Below are 13,712 nucleotides of genomic sequence, written 5' to 3' on the forward strand. Positions count from 1 at the left end.
GAGGGCGAGAGACCAAGTGAAGGAATTACAAATGAATGTAATCTGATGTGTACAAGCTGCAAACCGCAGAGAGCGTCTGGGGGTTTAGAACAAAAGCATGAGACGAGAGGGGGCTTCAGAAGCTCTATGTTTAATGTATAACACTATTAGCTGGCAGCGAGCAGAGGCTGTGACCCCTGTGGAGGGCCACCAGAATCAGACTGATGAAGGAAATACTGCCCTGATCTGCAGCAGTGGCATAGCCTGCGACGAGTGACAACAGGTCAGGACAGGATGTAGGACACAGTGCAGGTAAAGACTATCAAAATCATGAACTTGTCACATTACTGAGATGGCATGACATAGAAAGAGTGTCAAAAATGGTGGGTGAGCACTGAAAGGGTGCAAGATGTGGTGGAGACTGGATAGAGCAGCCCAAAAATTACTATAGACATTTACTCTACAGGGAATCTTCTTACCGCTATAACTGAAAAGAGTTAGAAGGTACCCTAGATATCTACTCTAGGGGGACTTTTCTTACCAGTATAACCACAAAGACTCAGAAAGGTACCATGGACATTTACTCTAAAGGGAATTTTCCTACCGGTGTAACCGAAAAGTTAGAAAATTACCCTAGAGGTCTACTCTAGGGGGACTTTTCTTACCAGTGTAAACACAAAGACTTAGAAAGGTACCCTAGATATGTACTTTATGGAGACTTTTCTTACCAGTATAACCACAAAGACCTAGAAAAGGTACCATAAATATCTACTATATGGGGACTTTTCTTACCAGTATAACCACAAAGACTTAGAAAGGTACCCTAGATATCTACTCTATGGGGACATTTCTTACCAGTATAACCACAAAGATTTAGAAAGGTCCCATAGACATCTACTCTATGGGGACTTCTCTGACCAGTAAAACCACAAAGAGTTAGAAAGGTACCACAGATATCTACTCTATTTAGACGCCTATGGGAAATGTAGAAGGATGTCATTTTTTGGTAATTTGGGGACTTTTCTTACCAGTATAACCACAAAGAGTTAGAAAGGCACCACAGATATCTACTCTATTTAGATCAGCCTTTCTTAACCTTTCAAACACAGAGGAACCCTTGTAATAACTTTATGGCCTCAGGGAATCGCTGCTAAGAATTACTATATCTACAACTACCGATACATTAGTGTGATGGTCAATAGGAAGAATGCTCCTTACACTTGTGGTCATTGGGACGAACCCCCCTCCCCCTTACAGATGGCTAAAAAGATCATTGGTGTCTGTGGGAACTTACCTGAGAGGGGGAAATTGCTCATTGCCCAAGGAACCCCTAGCAACCTCCGTAGGAGCTCTAGGCTTCCATGGAACCCTTGTTGAGAAACCTTGCTCTAGAGGAACCCTTGAAATTATTTTCAGGCCTTGGGGAACCCCTGCTAAAACCAATTCATCAGGGGTCAATGGGAAGAAGGCCCCCCTTTCAGTTAGCAAAAGAGATCATTGGCATCATGCCCCTGAAGATATCAAGTGATGTTAGCCCTGGAATTATGAAGGCACCATCATATGAGAGGTCACATAGCCACAATTCAAGGAACCCCTAGCAACTTCTGGAGGAACCCTAAGGTTTCAAGGAACCCTGGTTGAGAAACCCTGGGATAAAGGGACAGAAAAGTGCAGTAATGTGACAAACTCCAGGTAATATACAAACAACACATTTAAAATCTTTAAGAAACCTAAGCCCTAGTTTCCTGGTGCCCAAATTGAAGCCCAGGGGCCACATATGGCCCATTGACACTTGAGTGGTCTATATAAACCTACAGACTGTAGCTTGTATGTTCCTTACCAAAGTGCTTTTTCAGGCCAGAGAAGAAAAAAATATTCCTTAGACTGGGTTCTAGCACTGGTTGATTTCACACATATTTTTACTATCAAATATCAAATGAGTATTAAAACAGAACTAAACTGTATCTGAGCACCACAAACTGAAAACGCTATTTAATACATTTTAACCCTAAAAAACAACCCCCCCCTCCAAAAAATATATATATCCATGTCTTCATGCTTTATTTTGTTGAGAAATCACTTTGAAAAAAAAAACACCCCCCCTAGCATTTTTAACTGCGGCCCTCTTGAGTAAGGGCAGATGGTTTATATAACATTTACTCCCCGGAACCCATCTGCTCTTAGCCCAGGCATGCAGGCACGAGGGGTTGCTCAGCTGAAGACTCCTGGGATGTAGGATTACATTTTGCCTAGGCCAGAAACCAGGAAGCAACTGAAGAAATGTAAGAAAAAATTATAAAATAAGTAAATATAATATCCCTTCCTAACTATTTACTAATGCTAGCAGCATAAGGATTAAAAATAATTCATTTTGAATCAGAGTTTAGTTCCACTTCCATTTGTAAGGGGACTGGAGGAAGAACAAATGTGGAAGCAATGACTTGTAAAGTGGCTCATGCAATGTATGCAAAAGGAAAAACAGAAGGTGCTTCTAAGTGCAATATTAAGGAGTATTTATTCGTAAAAAGCGGTTCAAAACACCTACAATTTAGATCAAATGAGCATATCAGTCAGCATAATAGGCATCCTGTAGAGTCCTTCGCCTCTATAGGGAGGGAGAGCTGGCCCGCAGCTGTGACAGGAGAGGGAGAAGAGAGGAAGCAAGATAGTCAGTGGACTTCTGGAACAACGCTGGAACGCATAGACCAGAGCTGACGTCAAGGGGGCGCAACATGTTTTCGGAGCATGAACAATTCGCTCCTTCGTCAGGCAATGAAGCTCCTGCAGCTCCTGAGCCTGCTGTGTGTGTGTGTGTCCCCTCCCCTCCTCGCTGGCTGCGACTGACAGCAGTGGGAGCTCCCGCTACTGTCTTTGAGTGAGCGGCTCCCACTGCTGTCTTTAAATCAGTGGCTCCTGCTGCTGTCTCTGAGCCAATGAGGAGGGAAAGAGCAGAGAGAGACGCTGCTCTTGTGCACATTGCTGGATCGAGATGGGGCTCAGGTAAGTATACGGGGGATGGGAGGGGCGTGGTAGCTGCACAAGTTTTTTTTACTTTTTTAAAATAAATTTTAGGTAAATAAAAACGAGAATATAGATCAGGATTGCCCATCTTTAATTTACCTTAACCCGCGCTCACATGACGCCACAGCTCAATTCTTCTCCTCTTCTGTCTACCTAATGCTTAGGGTCCTTCTTTAGGCGTTGAAGTCACTGTGGATGAGGACACTCCCTATCTGATGGCCACTGGCAGGGCCCTCTCAGGAGAGGGAAGACGACCTATGTTATCATAGGGGGGACGGTGGGGGGACGGTAGGGGACCGGTGATCTTGGGGCGCCATTGCAGCACTGGACTAGTGGTTTCCCATACCAAAACTGGTGGCAGTAACGGGCCTGTATAGGTAAACTACAGTAGGTGAGTATTGCTAGATTCACCAGGTAAGAGGCAAAAAAATACTGTCAACATAGGTTACAGAAGGGAGGGGTGGTAAAAAGTCTATCATACCCCATGTACCTCAAATCCTCACATCCCAACCCCCTCCTCCTTCCTATACTCCAGTTCCTCCAATACTATTCCCCACCTCCCCCTCCCTGTACCCAAATCCTCCAAAACTATCCCCTCCTGCTCCAACCTGTACCCCAAATCCTCCAATTACCACCACCTCCTCCTCTCGGTACACCAAATCCTCCAATTACCACCTCCTCCTCCTCTCGGTACACCAAATCCTCCAATTACCACCTCCTCCTCCTCTCGGTACACCAAATCCTCCAATTACCACCTCCTCCTCCTCCTCTCGGTACACCAAATCCTCCAATTACCACCTCCTCCTCCTCCTCTCGGTACACCAAATCCTCCAATTACCACCTCCTCCTCCTCCTCTCGGTACACCAAATCCTCCAATTACCACCTCCTCCTCTTGGTACACCAAATTCTCCAATAAAATCCCCCTTTTCCTCCTTCCTGTACGCCAAATCCTCCTCCTCCCTGCCCCCAAAATCCTCCAATTCCATCCCCCCTCCTCCTCCCTGTATCCTAAATCCTCCAAAGTGGGGGCTTTAACTGGATCTTCTAAAATTGACCCTGGTATGTGTAAGTACGTAAGACAGGGACATTAGATTGTAAGCTTCTGGTTGATGGGTTCTTTATGTGAATGTACAATGTGTACAGTACTACTTAAATACGGCTCTATATACACTATATTATCAAAAGTATTGGGACACCTGCCTTTACACACACATTTAATGACATCCCAGTCTTAGTCCGTAGGGTTCAATATTGAGTTGGCTCTGCCCTGTGCAGCTATAACAGCTTCAACTGTTCTGGGAAGGCTGTCCACAAGGTTTAGGAGTGTGTCTATGGGAATGTTTGACCATTCTTCCAGAAGAGCATTTGTGAGGTCAGGCACTGATGTTGGATGAGAAGGCCTGGCTCGCAGTCTCCACTTTAATTCATCCCAAAGGTGTTCTATCGGGTTGAGGTCAGGACTATATAATTAGTATAACATGTTTGTTATTTTTAACTAAAAAAAAAAAAAGATTTTACAATCACTTTAAAAGGGGTTGTAAAGGTTTGTGTTTTTTCACCTTAATGCATCCTTGCATCCTATGCATTAAGGTGAAAAAAAACACCTGGCAGTGACCGGCCCCCCAGCCCCCCCCCCCCCATGTTTACTTACCTGAACCCTCGAACTTGACCCACGGGGACTCGCTGTCTTTCTGCCCAGGGTTCTCGGCTGTTGATTGGATAGATTGATAGCAGCGCAACCATTGGCTCCCCCTGCTGTCAATCAAATCCAATAACACAAGCGCCGGGGGGGGGGGTTGTTCGGGGCTGAGTCCTGCATTCGGCCTTGATGGACGCTAAATGGAGGACTCGGGAGCGCACCCGCAAGGTAAGCCCCCGGGAGAGCGCTTCTCCTAGGGGGGTAGCTGATGTGGGGAAGAGCCGCCAAGGGACCCCAGAAATGGATGTTCGGGGGCCACTCTGTGCAAAATGAGCTGCACAGTGGAGGTAAGTATGATATGTTTGTTATTTAAAAAAAAAACAAAAAAAAACAAACCTTTAGTGTCACTTTAACCTTAAATTTAATATTCTGTTGAAATCACCTACTATTAAAGTGTAGCAGCTTAGATCTCTGCACATTAAGGGAATTTCTTGCCCCCCCCCCCCCCAAGGTCATCAGAATAAGTGTCTCCACTGGAAGATTTTCCCCTCTATTACTTTTCTGTGGATGACCCAAAATTTGGGATTTTCTTTTACAGGACAAATAGAGAGGATCTTCCTAACGGGGGCACAGACAGCAATAAAAACTGACAGGGGTTCTAATCCCGCTCTACTCCATCCAAAACTAAAAAAGAAAAAAAAAAAGTTTTGCCTTTAGTTATACTTTAAGTATCTAGATAAGCTGTGCTATGTGCATCCAAACCACTCCGTTCTTTATTTAAAAGCCTCGCTCCCCTCTGCCTGTTCCGCCGGACCCAGACTTCCTCCCGCTCGCTCCGTAACCGAACGCTTCTGCTGTAATTGCCTTATTTATCTTGTGGCTCTTACACAAGCTGTGCGTTGCATTGGCTGCCTGAGTTTGATGCATGAAGGTCCCAGTCGGGCCTGAGTGAACCTTCGCTTACACTTCAGACGTCCTGCAGCCCCCCTCTGCCCCGCGTTCCCTGCGCAGCGGCTGGATAAATCATCTCCGAGTTTTACTCCAGCAAAGTTTGGCTGTGGCTCGAAAACTGCAGCCTCTGAATCGCTGGAGCACAGGGCCATAACATACACTAATTATGGAAGTTCTGGTCAGTGAGTGATGGATAGCCCTCCTCAAGGCAGCCACCGCCGCTCTCAGCACTGGTGACGAGAGGAGGAGGAGGGGAGGGGGGGGATATCCTGCAAGCAACTATTAATTCACAGCCAGAGGTGCTTCCAGCTAATTGTGCACCTAAACTGCACCAAAAAAATCAACACCTAGGCAGGTCAGCGAGTGTCGCCCAGTCCCCCGGCCTCTGAGTGGCTGATTGCACTTTGCTTAGTGCATCATGGGGATGTTACGGGGCCACGCTGAGCTCTTTTTTTTTGCCAGTGTAATTAAGTGGACAACTTCAAAACTTACTGATCCAAGATCTTGACTGATTAAACACACAATAAGTTGTGGGTACTGGTGATTAATTAACTAGTCTTTTTGATAGAAAATATGGAAAAAACGCATGTGATAGAGAAAAATGGCAAATTATCGCATACGGGATGCCCACATTTACTGTGACCAAAACTAAACCAGGTACCATGCACCCCCATACCATCCCCCTTCCTGTACACCAAATCCCCTAATATCACCCCCTTCCTGTACACCAAATCCCCCAATATCATCCCCCTTCCTGTACACCAAATCCCCTAATATCACCCCCTTCCTGTACACCAAATCCCCCAATATCACCCCCTTCCTGTACACCAAATCCCCCAATATCACCCCCTTCCTGTACACCAAATCCCCCAATATCACCCCCTTCCTGTACACCAAATCCCCCAATATCACCCCCCTTCCTGTACACCAAATCCCCCAATATCACCCCCCTTCCTGTACACCAAATCCCCCAATATCACCCCCCTTCCTGTACACCAAATTCCCTAATATAACCCCCTTCCTGTACACCAAATCCCCCAATACCATCCCCCTTCCTGTACACCAAATCCCCCAATACCATCCCCCTTCCTGTACACCAAATCCCCTAATACCATCCCCCGCCTCCTCCCTGTACCCCAGATCCTCCAATACTGTCACCCTCCTCCTCGTACCCCAAATCTTCCAATATCAACCCCCCTCCCTTTTCCTCCCTCTATACCCCAGATCTTCCAGTACCACCCCTTCCTCATCCTCCCTGTACCCCAAATCCTCCAATATCATCCCCCCCTCCTCCTCTCTGTACCCCAAATCCTCCAAAACCACCCCCCTCCTTCTCCTTTCATTCACACAATACGCCAATACCACCCCCTCTTCCTCTCTGTACCCCAAATTCTCCACTACCACCCCCCTCCTTCTCCCTGTATTCCCACAATCCACCAATACCACCCCCTCTTCCTCTCTGTACCCCAAATCATCCAATACCATCCCCCTCCTTCTCCCTGTATTCCCACAATCTGCCACTACCACCCCTCCTTCTCCCTGTATTCCCACAATCCACCCCCTCCTCCTCTCTGTACCCCAAATCATCCAATACCACCCCCTCTTCCTCCTACCTGTACCCAAAAATCCCCCAATAACATCCCCTCCTCATCCCTGCACCCCAAACAGTCAAATACTATCCCCCTCCTCCCCCCTGGTCCCCCCCCCCCGTGCCCTAAATCCTCCAATACCATCCCCCTTCTCCTCATACCCCAAATCCTCCATTACTATTCCCCATTCTCCTCCCTGTACTGCAAATCCTCCAAAACCATCCCTTTTCCTCCCTCTATACCCCAGATCTTCCAGTACCACCCCCTTCCTCATCCTTCCTGTCCCCCAAATCCTCCAATATCATCCCCCCCTCCTCCTCTCTGTACCCCAAATGCTCCAAAACCATCCCCCTCCTTCTCCTTTCATTCACACAATACGCCAATACCACCCCCTCTTCCTCTCTGTACCCCAAATTCTCCACTACCACCCCCTCCTTCTCCCTGTATTCCCACAATCTGCCACTACCACCCCTCCTTCTCTCTGTATTCCCACAATCCACCCCCTCCTCCTCTCTGTACCCCAAATCATCCAATACCACCCCCTCTTCCTCCTACCTGTACCCAAAAATCCCCCAATAACATCCCCTCCTCATCCCTGCACCCCAAACCCTCAAATACTATCCCCCTCCTCCCCCCTGGTCCCCCCCCCGCGTGCCCTAAATCCTCCAATACCATCCCCCTTCTCCTCATACCCCAAATCCTCCAATACTATTCCCTGTTCTTCTTCCTGTACCGCAAATCCTCCAACACCACCCCATTTTCCTCCTTATATACCCGAGATCTTCCAATACCACCCCCTTCCTCCTCCTTCCTGCACCCCAAATCCTCCAATACCATCCCCCCTCCTCTTTGCTGTACCCAAAATCCTCCAATACCATCCCCCTCCTCCTCCCTGTATACCCTAAATCCGCCAATACCACCCCCCCCCCTTCCTCTCTGTACTTCAAATCCTCCAATACACCCCCTGTACCTCATATCCCCTAATACCATCCCCCTCCTCCCTGTACCCCAAATCTCCCAATAACATCCCATCCTGACCCCTGCACCCCAAATCCTCAAATACTTAAGTCCTGCCTACTTAAGCTGTCCAGTCCAGAGGATCTCTGCCTTCGCCTTGGTCACATCACAAGAAACTATCTCCTGCACTCCTGTTTAAAGACTTGCTTTGCTGACATCCCTTCTGGCTCCAGATCCCGCTTGCTGTTCCACTACTTTGATCCCTGACTTCCGGCTTGGCTGACTATCCATTCCGGTTACTAAATTTTGGCTATGTTTTGACTATGTTTGTTATTTTTACTTTTATTATTAAACAAGTGTGATTTAACTGTACTTCTGTCTCGGTCTGATTTCATGGTTTCTGAAAAGAGCGAATTGGGTGAGGGTTTTTCCGCATCCAATTCGCATAGCAGGAGATTGTGACTGGCTCTCTATGGAGAGGCTCCGGTGCGATTTGCACAGGAACACTGTGCGTCTTTTGGTCAGTTTCAGGTCTGAATTCATCCCAAAAATTTGGGCTGAACTCGGACCTAAAACAGTGAACGAGGACGCACCGGACTCCTGCTGTAAGCCGCTGCGTGCTCATATGTGAACCCAGCCCAAAACCTGAAAGCTGATTGGACGAAACGTTTTTTGATCACAGACAAATCAACTTAGTAATTGCACCACATCCCTTAATTGGTTAAATATAGAAAGAGGGATTGGGATTTCTAAGGTGCAAATTTTTTGAAGAATAGTAACAACTATGTTATATAAGACATTTTTTTATTTTAGAAAAAATAAAAAAATTGTTAAAAACACAACAATTGGCAAGTACAAATCAACAAGATTTTATGAATACAGCATAATAGGATAGAATTCCCAACATGTTTCATTCATATATCGGGCTTCTCCAGGGGATGCTGTCCAGCTAGAGGTACAAGCCTTCTTGGTCTCTTGAAATATTGGTCGAAAACATGTTTCACCCATATATCGGGCTTCTTTAGGGGATGCTGTCCAGCTAGAGGTACAAGCCTTCTTGGGCTCTTGAAATATTGGTCAAATCATAAGTGATTTTATGGATACAGCATAATAGGATAGAATTCCTAACATGTTTCATTCATATATCGGGCTTCTTCAGGGGATGCTGTCCAGCTAGAGGTACAAGCCTTCTTGGTCTCTTGAAATATTGGTCAAAAACATGTTTCACCCATATATCGGGCTTCTTTAGGGGATGCTGTCCAGCTAGCGGTACAAGCCTTCTTGGTCTCTTGAAATATTGGTCAAAAACACGTTTCACCCATATATCGGGCTTCTTTAGGGGATGCTGTCCAGCTAGAGGTACAAGCCTTCTTGGGCTCTTGAAATATTGGTCAAATCATAAGTGGTTTGACCAATATTTCAAGAGCCCAAGAAGGCTTGTACCTCTAGCTGGACAGCATCCTCAGAAGAAGCCCAATATATGGGTGAAACATGTTGGGAAGTCTATCCTATTATGCTGTATCCATAAAATCTTGTTGATTTGTACTTGCCAATTGTTGCATTTTAACAATTTTTTCTAAAATAAGACATTTCTTATACAACATAGCTGTTACTATTGTTCAAAAAACTTGCCGCTTAAAAATACCAATCCCTCTTTCTATATTTAACTGAAAGCTGATTGGTTTCTCTGCACAGCTGCACCAGATTTTGCACTCTCCAGTTTTAGTAAATCTTCCATCATAATGACATCCGTCCCTCTGCAGGCCTGCACCACACTACAGAACCCCGACCCATCTTCAGAGGTGCTAAGCATAGAGGAAGAACTCCGGGTAATAGGGAGCGCAATGGAGAGTCACATTCTATAACCACACATCATTCCTGCTAAACTGTATTTTATTCCTGTGCTTGACTTCTACTTATTTAAAACGTTACCTTTATATTGTGATAATGAAGCACTTGACTCCTGGGAGGCGAGCTGTATATAAATAGAGTTATTATGATTACCATCACTGTCACTGAGCTCCAGGGATTGGGCCTCTCCGTACATGAAAATTATTATTCTACATTCAGCTCTGTCCATTTCCTGGGGAGAATATATGTTCCATTTATAAGCACTCGGCACACAGCCTTATACGGTGCGGGATTATGATGAGAAAGCCTTTCATGCTGCCATACTCTATAAGCATGTGCAGAAACCTATACGCTGCCATGTGCAATGCGTTACCAGAGCCAGACGTGTCCGCGTGCGAGCGATTCCGCCATTCTCACCTCCATAAATGAGATTCCCAGACTCCAAACGTCAGAATGAATTCCATACTGCTCCCCGGCAATCCGCTCAGGCTGAAAAATACCACAATAGCTGCAGTCAGAATCGGAGCGAAACATCTGGCTGAGAAGTACATTTGTTAATATTAAATGGACCTATCAGTATAATTCCGATTCCATTATCAGACTTGTTATTATTTTGAATTAAAAAAAAGTACCATAAAACTAGCGAATAAACAATAAAGAAAGTTAATAACTGACCAAAAACCATTAGAGTTTCTATTTAGGTTTAAAGTGTTTGTAAACCTCAGACATGAAATATGAACAAAGCATATCCCTCTATAGGATAAAACATCACTTTTCATGTGAATACAAACAAAATATTTTTCAAAATGTAAAGGCAAACAGTAAAAGCATCCCGCGACTGAGCCGGAAGTGGGAATGAGAAACTGGACTCGGGGGGGTCCAAGACATGTTAAAGCGGAGTTCCACACAAAAATGGAACTTCCGCTTTTCGGAAACCCTCCCCCCCTCCGGTGTGGCAAGGCTTCACTTCCTGACTCCCTTACTAAAGATGGAGGCGGCAGCATCCGAGGACCGAGGGACGGTTCAGCCTCGGGTGCCGACATCGCGGGCGCCCTGGACAGGTAAGTGTCCATATTTTAAAAATCAGCAGCTAAAGTATTTCGGCGGAGCTCTGCTTTAAGACTAACAGACAAATCAAAATGGACAAAAAAAAAAAAAAAAAAAAGGAAAATAAAAATAAAAATCATCAAAACAATAAAGGGGGGGGGGGTTGTTGGGCGGGGAAGGGTGAAGTGGGGAGAGCGAAGGTAAGAGGGAGGAAAGAGAAAAAGTAGATGTAGAATTAGGCCAGAAGTGAGGAGGAGAATACTTGTGGGATTTTTAAGGTGCATGAACTAATACATTGATCCAAAGAGGTATATTAAAAAATATACATTTTATTTGAACAATAATTAAAAATGTTGTCTAAAAACAATTCCACAACAAGTATATAAAGTACAATAATTATGGATACATTAGATTTGATGGAGTTCCCAACATGTTTCGGCTCTCAATCTAGGCTTCCTCAGGGGGATGCTGTCCACTTGGAGCATAAGCCTTCTCAGGATTTGAGACAAATGTGTACACTACGATTTAAAGAGTCTACAACTGCCACAGCAAGCCAAGAACTGCAGGTGACCATAGGAGGCATTTAGGGACCAGAAAAGATGGTCTTGCAAAAACGCAGAACACTCATGAACATAGAGTTTCCCTCTATAGTGTGTACCTGTCTGAGTCCAGAGCACTTAAGGGTTGATTTACTAAAAGCAAATAGACTGTGCACTTTGCAAAGAATAGAATAAATAAAGAATAGCAGTTGCCCTCTGCAAGTGCAGTTGCTCCAGAGCTTAGTAAATGAGGAAAGCTTCACTTTGCAAAGAATACCCAATCACTTGCAAGGAAAATAAAGAAAAAAAATTAATTTTTGCTTGCACATGATTGGATGATGGAAGCCAGCAGAGCTCCTCCTCATTTTCTAAGCTCTGGAGCAACTGCTCTTGCAGAGTGCAACTGCACTTTGCAAAGTGCACAGACTGATGGCCTTTAGTAAATCAACCCCCGAGTGTATTTCTGTCTGTGACCTACTTCCTCTGCTATCAGCATGAGTCACTTCTGACAAGTTTTCCTGACACCAAGAGATAAAAAGGTGATGGGCGAGGGATCTCCAGCACAAAGTCTGTGATTGACAGCCTCAGCTCTGTTCCTGTGTGCTTTGTGAAGGGGGGTGTGTCCTTTCCCTCCAATCAGCTCCCAATGAGCGCTGCAGAGTGTAACTTCAGCTCCACACCACCTGCTTTCTGAAAGCTCAGATAAGCTGCTTAAATGTTGGGAGGTCGGGTCTCCATGGATCAGACTTGTTTTTCCAGCACGTCCCACAGATGCTTGATTGGATTGAGATCTGGAAAATTTGGAGGCCAAGTCAAGACCTCAAACTCATTGTTGTGTTCCACAACCATTTGTGAAACATTTCTGCAGTGTGGTAGAGTGTACTATCCTACTGAAAGAGGCCACTGCCATCAGAGAATATAAGGGTTGATTTACTAAACCTGGAGAGTGCAAAATCTGGTGCAGCAGTGCATGGTAGCCAATCGGCTACTAACTTCAGCTTGTTCAATTAAGCATTGACAATAAAGCGGATTGGTTTCTATGTAGAGCTCCACCAGATTTTGCACTCTCCAGTTTTAGTAAATCACCCCCCACCATTTTCATGAAGGGGTGTGTTGGGTCAGCAACAATGTTTAGGTCGTTGGTACGTGTCAAGTAACATCCACGTGAATGACAGTTGCCAAGGTTTCCCTAGCAGAATATTGCCCAAAGCCTCACACTGCCTCCGCCTACTTGACTTCTTCCCATACTGCATCCCGATGGCCTCTCTTCCACAAGAAATTGACGAACATTATAACGTGATTCATCAGACCAGGCCACCTTCTTCCATTGCTCCGTGGCCCAGTTCTGATGCTCACGTGCCCATTGTAGGTACTTTTGGCTGTGGACACGGGTCAGCATGGACACCCAGACTGGTCTGCGGCTACACAGCCCCAATACACAACAAACTGCGATGCCCCTTTTTTTCTTCTTTCAGTTTGAAGGACATGTTCATTTGCTGGCTAATATATCACACCAACTTTCAGATGCATTTCTAACAAAGGTAATCAATGGTCTACATCTATCAATATATAAGAATGCAGCGCTGAATCATGAAATATAATCAAATATCAAAAATTATTGAATCAAACATATAAAGTGCATAATTAAATGTCCATACAATAAAGTCCATATATAAAATAGTGAAAATTCCACAAATGGATGTTGATTGTTGAACAACTAAATGTAATTGTGAATTCCTATATAAAGCTTCCAGACCACCAACGAATCACCTCACTCGTGCTCCCCCCCCCCCCAATGGGTATAGGCTCACCTCTGGGAGTGCGACCCCCCAATTTAGCAGGGTCAGAAAATGCCTGTGAGCCACCCCAGGACTCAGTGACTTCCTCAGGGGGATCCCGTGACCCTGAGGAAGACAAGTGACCCTGTGTCGAACACACGTAGGGAAGGGGCTAGGACGGTGAAGGCACTCGGGCTCTATAGCGATTCGAGGAGCTGATCGAGATTTTGGATGCGTGGCTCTATGTTGCATTTTAAACCCATGTTCGTATTAGTGTGGTGTGCTGGAAGCACCCGCATATTGTGAGTACCCTGTACATTTTAATAAACGCATGTTAATTCAAGCACTGTTGGAGTCTTT

General features: G+C 45.4%; 1 protein-coding gene across 1 annotated transcript in view; it reads right to left on the minus strand.

The window, feature by feature from the left end:
* MAP2K5 (mitogen-activated protein kinase kinase 5) overlaps positions 1 to 13,712 on the minus strand; it is a 252,191-nt gene that overhangs the window by 62,501 nt on the left and 175,978 nt on the right. The window contains exon 16 of the mRNA XM_073618284.1: positions 10,406 to 10,477. Coding sequence (XP_073474385.1) covers positions 10,406 to 10,477 — 72 coding nt within the window. The remainder of the gene's footprint in view (positions 1 to 10,405; positions 10,478 to 13,712) is intronic.

This window comes from Aquarana catesbeiana, linkage group LG03, assembly GCF_042186555.1.
Source record: "Aquarana catesbeiana isolate 2022-GZ linkage group LG03, ASM4218655v1, whole genome shotgun sequence".
NCBI classification, from domain to species: Eukaryota; Metazoa; Chordata; class Amphibia; order Anura; family Ranidae; genus Aquarana; species Aquarana catesbeiana.